The sequence below is a fragment of the Mus caroli genome, chromosome X (assembly GCF_900094665.2).
Source record: "Mus caroli chromosome X, CAROLI_EIJ_v1.1, whole genome shotgun sequence".
Classification (NCBI taxonomy): domain Eukaryota; kingdom Metazoa; phylum Chordata; class Mammalia; order Rodentia; family Muridae; genus Mus; species Mus caroli.
The window spans coordinates 139,569,918-139,581,933 of NC_034589.1; the positions used below are offsets into that span (position 1 = coordinate 139,569,918).

At 45.8% G+C, this 12,016-nt stretch overlaps 1 protein-coding gene across 1 annotated transcript in view; it reads left to right on the forward strand.

The window, feature by feature from the left end:
• Positions 1–11,386, forward strand: part of Itih6 (inter-alpha-trypsin inhibitor heavy chain family member 6) — a 30,210-nt gene extending 18,824 nt beyond the window's left edge. Inside the window, 8 exon segments of the mRNA XM_021152768.1 lie at positions 830–946; positions 2,421–2,592; positions 3,049–5,094; positions 6,728–6,820; positions 7,824–7,859; positions 8,077–8,190; positions 9,549–9,926; positions 11,175–11,386. Of these exon segments, the coding sequence (XP_021008427.1) occupies positions 830–946; positions 2,421–2,592; positions 3,049–5,094; positions 6,728–6,820; positions 7,824–7,859; positions 8,077–8,190; positions 9,549–9,926; positions 11,175–11,386 (3,168 nt within the window).
• The last annotated feature ends 630 nt before the right edge of the window (positions 11,387–12,016 follow it).

Sequence of the window (12,016 nt, forward strand, 5' to 3'; positions counted from 1 at the left end):
TTCTGGAAAAGAAGGGGGCTCCCTGAATGGCTGAGAGCACACAGCAGCAGACACTGCTGTTCCTGGGCAGCCCTGACACCTTCCTTAGGCCTCAAGCTGAAAGCTGCAGAACAGCCTAGACCCTTAGGCAGCCTAGGCCTCCTTGGCTGGAGAGGACACTGGTCTGAGGGGGCCTCCTGGCCCATCTCCTTCCCTTCCCTCCACTGACCCAGCCCTCAGGCTCTGCAGAAGGAAAGATGGGAGTGGGGCAGGGGACCAACAGCCAATCACATCAGGACAGCCCAAGGCATCTGCACCTGGTGCTAACCAATCCCCTCTGAACACATAGCTCTGTTGGCCTCTGCTTCCTCCTCCCCTCCCTGCTCTGCCCAGCAACAGCAGAAAGGAGAGTTTAGGAGGAGAAGGAGGCCCTGCAAGCTCCCAGCCCTTGGCAGCAATGAGCTGGGCCCCCGGCTCACTCTGTCGAGGGAGGTTAAAACAATACTTTCCATTCCTGGAGCCCAGACAAACGTCCCCGGGGACCCTCAAGCCTGTGCGAGTCAGGCTGCCTCGTGGACAGGAACTCACATATTCCAAAGATGCTGACCCTTGTAGGCCTGGNCCCCAAGCTTGTCTTCTCCACTCTGCTGCTCTGAGCAAGGCCTGGGATGAAGGTCTGCAGAACAGANGTTCTGTTCTGGTGTGCAGATAAACACTAGTCCAACACACACAAGTTGGGAGAGGGAGTTGGCCTGGGAAGGAGAGANCAGGGCGTCATGTAGGAGAGGGAGAGGGGCCTGATTAGGACTGGCTCTCACCATGCTTCTTGGCTCCCCTTCTTTTAATCCAGGTCTATGGTGGCTATTTTATTCATTACTTTGCCCCCAGAGGCCTCCAGCCACTAGAGAAGAATGTGGTGTTTGTTATTGACGTGAGCGGCTCTATGTTTGGAACTAAGTTGCAACAGGTAACAAGGACTTTGCTTGCTGCCTATGATATCCATATCTATCTCCCCTTTAGATTCTGTAAAATGTAAGTGCTTTTTTTTTTTTAATGCCTGCTGCTCTTTTTATCAAAGAAGTTTTCTTTTTCTCAAAGAAGTAACTCAGGTTGGCCTCAATCTCACTATAAGCCTTAAGATGACCTTGAACTTTTGATCCTCTTGCCTCTACCTTCTGACTGTTGAAATTCCAGATATGCATAAGGATGCCGAGTTTATGTGGTGGTGGAGATTGAATATAGGGCTTCATGGATGCTAAAGTCTGTAGTAACTGAGCTATATTGCCAGAGCCATGACTCTTTCTTAGTGAGACTGTGCCATTAGAAATAGGGATAATATTAGTGCCTTTCCCAGTATGTTTCTGTAACACCTGTGTGAGCTAATACAGCTTAAATATTCAACAATGTCTGGAACATTGAAATGCCGTATGCTGAAATGTACCTAATACTGGACTCTACTTGCTATGGAGCTTCATATATGCCTAGCTCTATGTTAAATATTGTCATGGTGAAAAGAGAGGAAGAGGAAGCATTTTGAGTCATGTTCTCAGAGTATTTGCTATGTGGCTGGAGAGTGAATATATTGTATATCAGAGTGTTAATGAAGAGTCTGGAGTAAAGACTGTTTGGGTATGATGAATGAATGCGGATAACCCAAGAAAGTGCTTTCTAGAGAATGGGCACGTGAAAGAACATTGAAGATATGAATAAATAAAGGAGAAATGGTGTGCTTTCTCAAGGGCACAAGAGCCAAGTTATGAAGTTAAAATGGAATCTGGATTATCCATGAGCTGTTGAGAAAGTAACCCTGAGGGAAACAGAGGGGGTGAGAATCAGCAAGAGATCTAAGTGGAATTTAAGCAGGTAGAAGCCGGGCATCTAATCATAGGGTTATCTAGCTTGACGGGATTAAAAGCATTCAACCCAGGACCACACAGTCAGAGACCACTGACTATACAGACCAAGGAACCCTGGGAAGAACAGAACCAGAAACCTCAAGAGTGAAGCTGTCTCCGTGGATTGTTTATTTGGTTTGTTTTCTTGGACAGTCTACGTATCACAGGCTGTCTTAGAACTCACAGCCCTTCAGCTTCAGCCTCCTGAGTGCTGTTTACAGGCATGCATCACCATAAGTGGCTCCATGGGAAATTTCTTGATGATAATCTCAAATTCTGTACTATCTAATACAATAGCCACTGACCACATGTGGTCATCGAACATTTGAAATGTGACTTTTGCAAGGTAAGAAATGATTTTTTTCTCTATTGAACAGTGGACTTCTAGGCCTACCATAAAACCCAACAAACATTTAGCCCTGACACCCTCAACTCACAGAAAGGTGAGGTCAAAAGGGCTAAAAGAGCTTAAGCCTCTTGTAGAAAGAGCCTTACAAGTTCATGCGGCTCCATTTTTGTCTCATCTCCTTCACCCTTTTCCCACAGACTAAAAAGGCCATGGATACGATCCTCAGTGATCTTCAAGCCAGTGACTCCTTCAACATCATTACCTTTTCTGACACAGTTAACATCTGGAAAAATGAAGGCTCAATCCAGGCCACTGTCCAGAATATCCATAGTGCCAAAAACTACGTGAGTCGCATGGAAGCAGATGGCTGTGAGTGTTAGATTTTATTTCCAAGCATTTCTCCTGGTTCTGATTTTTGTCCAATCCTGTCTCAAATAATCACCCAACTCTCCCAGATCTACTGCTTCTGTCATCTAAGCCATCTTTTCCCCTTTAGCAAGAAAGGCTCTGGTTCTGTCTTTGGGTGGCTGTCATCTGACTAGAGAATGAAACAATCCCGCCTCTCTTCCACCACCACCCCCCACCCGCTCCCCACACCCTGGGAAAGAATAGTCTGAAACAGGGAGTGATAAAAAACAAGGACATATGGGCCCCACTATCAGGTCACGTGAACCAGGGCGAGAGTGAAGGAGTTAGGATGGATAAGCAGTGGGAACATTACAGCGTGAGAAAAGATAACGTGGGAAGGATGAGCCTGGGAGTGTGTCTCTAGTGGGGGTAAGAAATGGCCTGAGAATGTGGTCTCACAGTCTACTCCCCGATTAGGGACGGACATCAATGCAGCTCTGCTGGCAGCTGCTTCAGTGCTGAACCATAGCAACCAGGAGCCTGGAAAGGGCCGTGGTGTGGGGCAGATTCCTCTTATCATGTTCCTGACAGATGGGGAGCCCACAGCCGGTGAGACAACTCCCAGTGTGATTCTTTCAAACATCCGTCAGGCACTGGCCCACAGGGTATCTCTTTTCAGCTTGGCCTTTGGAGATGATGCTGACTTCTCACTGCTGCGTCGTTTGTCCCTGGAGAACCAGGGAGAAGCAAGACGCATATATGAGGATGCTGATGCAGCCCTGCAACTAGAGGGTCTCTATGCAGAGATTTCCAGGCCTCTCCTGGCAGACGTGCACTTAGACTACCTGGGTGGCTGGGTTGGGGCTTCCTCTAGGGCCCATTTCCCTAACTATTTTCATGGCTCAGAGCTGGTGGTGGCTGGCAACGTGCAGCCAGGTGAGCAGGAACTGGGCATCCACTTGGCAGCCCGTGGTCCAAATGGTCATCTCCTTGTGGCCCACCATAGTGAAAAAGCCAGCAACAGTAGCCAGAAAGCCTTTGGTTGCCCCGGGAAACCTGCCCTCAATGTGACCCACTTTATCCGCCGCCTGTGGGCCTATGTCACTATTGGTGAGCTGCTGAAGGCACGCTTCCAAGCCAGGGACACCACAACTCGCCGTCTGTTGGCTGCCAAAGCCCTCAACCTATCCCTTGAATACAACTTTGTCACAGCTCTGACTTCACTGGTTGTGGTGCACCTCGAGAAGACCAATGAGGAAGCCATGACCCAGCCATCCACTACAGCCAAGACAAGCACAGTCACACCCTCATCCAGCAACAGGCTTGGACTAGGAACAGGCACAGCTCAGCCAGCCTCAGTGTTCAAGGTCTTTTCCAAATCAAGACCCACAAAACCAACCTCAACTATTATTGCTCCTACAATGAAGGTGACCAGTTCCAAGGAGCTAGGGGCACTGGGTTGGTGGTCTAATAGCCTAACAACTTCAGTACAACCAAAACCCCAAATTCCAGGCCAAGATTCCAGCACCTTGGCACTGCCAACTTTGAAGATGAAACCTCTTGCCCATGTGCCTTCAAATTCTTTTCCTCGGAAGCCCAGTACTTCAACACACCAGAATCCTGGCATCACATCACTGGTTAATTCTGGGACATATATCCTGCCATTGAATCCTGTGAGCCCTTCCCAGCCCAAAGGTGGCACCATGAAACATTTTATTTCATTTACTCCTTTCAAACTCCCTGCTTCATCAGATGCCCACCCTACACCAGATACCCCATCATACTCTCAACCTGTATCACAGGAACCTATATCACAGTCATCCCAAAGTGTGCCACAGCTCAAATCTATCTCCACATTTCAGATACCCAAACACCCATTACACCTCAGCTCCAAAGATCTTGCTCCCAAGACTTCCCCAAATTTACCACACTCTAAACCAGGGAATGTCTTACCCAAGTCTCCTAAAATCCCTTCATCTCATGAACCTAGTGTCTCATCTCACCAAACTTCTCCTAGCCTACTTTCCAAGTCCAGAACATCAACTCCCTATAGCACCCAAATCCCACTGCCTGCTAGACCCAGGCCACTAGTTCCTCAGAGCCTCAGCACATTCTCAAATACACTCTCAAGTTCCACAAGTCCCAGCAGCACTGTGGCTACCTCTATTCCTGGGGAGCCTCTCCCTTCTCCCTTTACCCCTACTCTGACCTCTCTGCTGCCCACTGCAAGACGCTGGCATCAGCAAGACCTGCTGCTAGAACCCAAGAGCACCAGGCAAGTTCTGGGACCATCTCTGCCAGGGATTCCAATAATGGCCCAACCCAACAGCTTTACTCCTATGCCATAAGTGGCTCCCCTACACCTCCCAATCTTGCTGCCTTCCAGCACTCTCCCAGAAGCCATCAGTCTTCACCTTCTCCCAGAGAAACTCCACCTGCTGTCAGAGTCAGTGGAAGAGTCCAAATTCGTGGAGTCCTTGAACCCACCAGTCTTCTATACCTTCCTCACTCCTGACAAAGATGGTGAGTGTTGCTGGCAAGAGGCCAGGCCAGAGTGGGGGAGGTGCACATGGAGATAGCAGGAGCTGAGAGTAGATGAAAGATATAAGGCTTCTAGCAATGCTCCAGAAGCTTCCTTGGTTGCTTTGGGACTTTGGACTAGTTAACATTTCAGACCTCTGTACCTAGGCCCAGAATTAGAGGTCTTGGCAAATATTACTGGAAAGGCTAAACAAAAGCAAAGTGGCCCAACTAGAGTTGACATTTGTCTCATTGAAAAAGAGAATAGTTGCTGACTCCCAAGCACAGAAGGAATGTGCTAGTATAAATTGGAGCATCACTAGTAAGTCAGGTCTTCTTCTTGTTCTGTGCTCTGTGAACAGCTCCACTTAATAAATTTTATGGAAAATAATGGTAATTCCCAGTACATTTTCCAAAGGCTATTAAGTACTATTTTCCAGCTTTCCCTATGTACAGGTACTTCTCTTCATTTCATATATCTAATCCAGCGTTTAATGTCCCATGAGAAACTATTGTTATATGCATTTTATACACAGGGAAACAGAAGCACAGAGAAGTGAAACAACTTGTTTAATGTCGCACAGCTAGTCAGAGACTAAAACCCAGATATTCTGGTTCCCCAAAGAAATGGGTTTCTGTCACCCCACTAGACTGCTATCTTGAAAGAAGGGGACTCTCTTGGGTTACTTTATAGCACAGAGTTAAAAAGGGTTACAGGCAGCAATAATTCACAGGGACATGATTTTAGGCAATATCTTTGACATACCTTGTCCCTCACTTCCCCCAAGATCCAATCCAGCTCTGCATCCTGGTGCTTGTATTTCTAATCTATTTCTCAAATCTACTGAGTGCCCACAATCTCAACTGCCACCATTACAAATCAGACAAACACTACCACCTTATCTAAAGACTCTGCATGGTGAGCTCTGTATGCCCACACCATGGGTGACTTCACCTTCTCCCATGTTCCTATTCATCCTCTGATCTCTAGACTTGGATTCTTCCTCACTCCTCCCACTGGGTCCTCCCCAGTCAACACTCAAGTACTTCTGTCTACTGTTTCTCCTTGATGCTCACCTAGCCTGCCCTTTCCTATAGTCCTCGTTCCCTCCATATTCCTTTCTCTTCAGCCTGTGCCTTGGCTCTCAGAACAGCATCCTTGCCCACCCTCCTCCACAGGACACTTCAGTCATATATGACACCCTTGATCAGTCCAAGTTTTATTTTGGATAGCATCCACCACCTTTGATAACCATGACTATGCTATTTCTCCGGGTGAGAAACCCCATCTGTCTTTCTCACCATCATATCCCGATGCCTAAGCAGTGCCTGGATGAATGAATGAATGAGCAGATATGAATGTATAGGTGCTGTGAAAAAGAAATTTGAATCTGAACTTGAAAAAGGCTGTGATGAAGATAGACATAAACAGATCAGTTTGGGTAGCCACTGGGAACTGTCCCAGTTGGAATGAAAGAAGGAGCAGACATGGAGGTCACATAGAATCCTGGCACATGGGAGACTGCAGCATTAGAGTCAGTAGTTGGAGGCAAGCCTGGGCTGCACAGTGATATCACCCGTCTTCTCTTTGACCCAGGCGTGGGAAGGATTCATTTGATTTCTTTGTGTTTGGCAGGAAGTCCACACTGGAATGGCAATTCTGAGAGAACTCTGGGATTTGCTGAACATGACATGAACTCTGAGGAAAGTTCTAAGGAGCTGGTAAAAGGTGAACAAGGGGGCTCTTCTGACCAAGACTCCTCTAAGCCCTTGTTTCTACTCAGTGGCATCTGGAACTCTCATCGACAGTGTGGGAGCAGTTTAAAACAACAACTCAATGAAGTCTCAGGGAGTATATCAGCCAAGCATTAGGGCAGGTCTGATGCTTATGTTAGCCAACACACGATGAATTCGATGGTGTCTTTGTAGACCTTTGGTCTCATATCACTTTGTCTGGACAGGTTTTTATCTTATTGGTCTCGTTTGTTTGTTTTTTTTTTTTAATTTTCATTTTTGCAATTTTCTGTTTCTTGTGTTTTTGTGTTTTTTCTTTCTTTACTTTTGAGCAAGCGAGAGAGAACGTGAAGTCAAGTGCATAGGGAGATGAAAAGGTTCTTGGAGGAATTGGAAGGGGGAAACATGATCAAAACATATGATTTTTTTAATTAAAAAAAATACAGCACCCATGCCCCTTCTTTCACATTCTCCTGCTGTTACAGACTGCTGCAACATGGGTAATTTATAAAGGAGAGGTGTTTATTCATCTCAAAATTCTGGATTCTGGTCTGCTTAAGTGACTGCATTTCCTGAGACTCTCCTTGATGCCGCAGAATCTCAAAGTAGTGAGAGGCATCACTCAGCAAAACAGAGCAGGAAGAAGCAAACAATTAGCCGGCACTCAGAGCAACCACCAACCAGTTCAGGGTCAAGTGTGATGGTCATGTGTGATCGCAACACTCTGGAGGTTGAGGGAAGGAGGATTGGGAGTTCAAGTCTAACCTGGGCTATATATTGAAACCCTGGCTCAAAGAATAGACAATAGCAAACAAATCAGTTCACTGGGATAGGATAAAGCATAAAGAAAAAAATGGAAAAATAAATTTCAGAAAAGATTTAAATACTGAGCTCAGTAATTTGGTTCCTACCTAAGACCTAGAAGCTGGAGGGTTCCAGGGTTGTTGGAGATGTGTTAGATCAGTTCTTTACCAATTCATGTCCTCAATCCTTTGCAGGCACATGGCCAGGCATCTTCATCTTCTCATCCTCTGGTAATCCATTCTCCCCTACCGCTTGTGCACTGGGACCAAGACTGGGTACTCTCTCTCCCTCCTTACCTCCCTCTCTTCCCCCCCCTTCTCCCTTTCCTTCTTCTCCTCCCTCATCCTCACTCTTGGAAAGTAGACATGGCCTTTTTCATCCCCCTTTTCTCCTTTCTCCCATTTCTTCAAGACTCATAACATCAGAGTTTCATCTCCTGCCTTACAGTGGATGGAGACCCCCACTTTGTGATTCACATTCCTCACTCAGACGAGAAGATCTGCTTCACATTGGATGGTCGCCCAGGGGACCTCTTGAAGCTCATAGATGACCCTAAGGCAGGTGAGAACCCCAAGGACTCCTTTTCAACACAAGACCACAGCTGAGTGTTCTCATGTCAACAACCCTAGATAGACATTTAGCACTTTATTGTATGTATCTTATAGTAGAGTGTATAAAATAATAACATATCTGAGAGGTACTTACAGTAATATATGTTTGTATTATAATATACATATAATATATATCACATAAGTATATTACAGTATATTCTTCATGTATTTATATACTTTATAACATATAAAATATATAATTACATATAGTACCTTGTAATATATAGTAATATATAAGAATGCATATGAAAACAAACACACATGACTCACAGACATCTGTAACTCCAGTTCCAGGAGATCTAATACCCTCTTCTGACCTCCATGGGCACCAAGCATGCACATGATGCACATAATATATACCGTAAAAACATACATAAATAAGATAAAAATAGATACACATAAATAACAAAATAAATCTAAACCCAGGCATAGTGATGCACACCTTTAGCCCAAGCACTCAGGAGGCAGAAGCAGGAGGATTCTCTATGAGTTAAAGGCCAGCTTGGTCTACATAGTGAGTACCAGAACATCCAGAGCTACATAGTAAGATGTTGTCTCAAAAATTAATTAGTTAATTAATTGATTAATTTTAAAAGTGAAAACAAGCATACTCATAAAACCACCAAGCTAGTCAGAGATACATACCAGGACATGTGGTAAATTATGTTGACATTCTCTATACTCATAAATATGCAAATGTGTGCCACACAGTAACCTACACACATCAACAATTCAGACATAGAAGCTCTGATGCTTCCAGATTCATCCCAGTCCCCAGGAATCAAATACAGAAAGACAGCTCATATTCTCTGCCCCATCAGACACATGAAATACACTAGTGCACAGAAATAGTCACCTGACACACAACTGACAGGTATCTAGATGCTTGCATACTGACATTTTATACATGTTGGCATATCCCACAAACAACCAGACATACATAATCATACAATCAAAAATGCACATTGAAATATGCCATCTTCTCCAAACATGTAAATGCACTGATATTCTGAGAGATACTCATCAGAATATATCCAAATACACAGATTTGTACAGCAGTGGCAAACATTCACATATACATGCAAATAACCACATTAGGGTAAGCACGTGCACACATACTACATGCCCCCTTACACAAAACTCAGGGTGAACCATGATAAAAGCATTTCCACATAAGAGCTAACATTCTAACCACAAGTCTGAATGATGTCATCTGGACCTGAGACCTCACGCCTGCCTGTGCTTTAGGTTATCATGGACGCACTGTAGTGAAATCTTGTGCTCTAGGCCTGCATTTCCCCCTTACAGGGCTGCATGTAAGTGGGCAGTTGCTTGGAGCACCATCAAGACCAAGTCATAAGGACCAGACCCGGACATACTTTCATATCATCACAATCACTTCAGATAAACCCCGGGCCTACAACATTACAATAAGTCGAAGTTCTATATCTGTGCAAGGTGAGAGCACCTTGAGCTTATCCTGGAACCAACCTGCCCTGGTGAAGAAGCCCCAGCTTGAGCTCCGTGTGGCTTCTGCAGCCCTTCTCACCCTCCGCCTTGGGCCCCATCTCAACTTCTTCATCCTTCGTCACCAGTACAGACACCCCAGCACACTACAGCTACCCCATTTGGGGTTCTATGTGGCCAATGGCTCAGGCCTCAGCCCCTCAGCCCGTGGCCTGATGGGTAAGTGCTTCTGAGGCAGAAAGGAATGAGGGGGGTACCAGTCCTAACAGAAACCTCTTTTCTTTTTCCTTTCTTTTTTATTTTTGTGTACTTATGAAGGTTTTGTCTACATGTATGTTTATGCACCACATGTATTCTGGGTAACCCTGGAGGCCAAAAGAGGACCTCAGGTTTCTTGAAACTAGAGTTTAAGAACTTCATAAGCTCATATGGGTACTGCCAAGCAAACTCCAGACCTCAGCAAGGAGAGCAAGTGATCATAACCTCTGAGCCTTCTCTCCAGCCCAGAAACCTTCTTTAGGATGAAGGTCTAGTGGGCTCCTCACATTCGGTAATCCCAACTTGACAGGGAAAAAGACAGAGCCAGGCAGGGAGGGGTGACAGCAAGGCAGAGAACTGCACAGAAAGCTAAGTGCCCAGGGTGCGAATATTTTCCCAGCCTCCGTGGGAAAGGATGTGCCTAGTCCTGCAGTGACTTGATGTAGGGGGGGTGGGGTAGGGGGCGGGGAGAGTAGTGGTCCTGATACTTAGAGGGGAGCTCCCCCTTCTCAAGAGAGAATGGGAGGGAGGAATGGGGGAGGATCTGCATGAGGGGGGATTGGAAGGAGAGAGGGGGCTGATATTGGGATGTAAAGTGAACAAATAAATTTAATAAAAAAATTTAAAAACATCAACAAGAAAGACCTCTGAGAAGAGGGAGGGCATTGCATCTGGCAGGCTAAGCAAGAGTGTACAGAAACGGAATTGGCGATAGCAGGAGCTAGAGCTGGCGTGATCAAACTGAATGTCAAGGTGAGGAATTTGACCTTCTCTCAAAGGCACCAGAGGAGTTGTGAAAGGTTCTAAACAGAGGAAAGACACAGCAAGCTCTTAGTGTTTTAAAGCACCATCTGAATTGTTAGGCTCCTGTGAACATGGACTGTAAGTGCCTAGACTATAAGTCAGAAGACCCCAGCAGTAGTGATAGTAGGTTAGATAGATATCATCACCTCTCTATGGCTCCTTGAACCATTTCTTCCCCTGTATCTTCCTCTTTTCTCCAAGCCCAGTTGTTCTCTTTATCTCTGCTATCTTGACTCTCCACTCCACACCACACTCCTGTATCATCTGGCTTGTTCATGCTTTCCCCAATGTCTAGCCTCTCCCCTCCTGTAGGCCTGACACTCTAACCCTGCCACTTTCCTTCTAGATTTCCTGCTCACAGGTCTCCCTAGAGCTCTAATTGGTGCTACATCTTCTCTCCCTCAGGACAGTTTCAATACACAGACATCCGGCTGGTAACAGGACCTGCTGGATCTTATTTACAGAAGCACCATGGCCTGGACGTGCCAGTGGTACTAGGCAAGAGGCTGCTGAAAGAATCACCAAGGGTGCTTCCCCGCTGGACTTCATGCTGGCTCGTGAAGCGCTCTCATGTGGAAAGGCTGCTGGGTCAGCCCTACCTTGCCTATGTTCTGTGATGGCTCCTGAACCCAGAGATCCAGAGGCTACGGCATGGAGTCAACCATGGCACAGGCCTGGGTCCGCGGGGGTGTACATAATGGATGTATACACATATGCTAGGGAACAAATATATCAGGATGCACAAAGAAACACAAAACTGAGCAGAACTTTGGCCCTAAAAGTGTTAGTATTCTGTTTGCCTTGTTTATAGTCTCTATTTCTTCCAAATTTTCATGATCCCTGGAAGTGACTTTCTTTTTATATTGAGAATTTCACGCATGTATCCAGTGTATTTTGATCATATCAAATCCCCTATATCTCCTTCTATTCCTCTCAGAATCCCCCACCCCCACTCAGCACCCCCTTCCCAACTTCATCTTCTCTTTTCGTAATTCACTGTCATTTTTAAAACCCAAACCTCACTGAGTGACTGATTCTGCCTTGGAATTTCCCTAATAATCTACCATCTTAGCCATCACTGGACTTCTGTGTGTATTCATCCTTCTGTGTGGGGCATGCCTCCTTTGGTTTATCTAGGTGAACTCTCTTAATCTTTCAAGTCTTACTTATCACTTCCCCTAGAGGGCACTCCCTTGCCCCTCCATAAGGTTGAATTTGGTGCCTGCTTAAAGTCCCCTCCAAGCTCA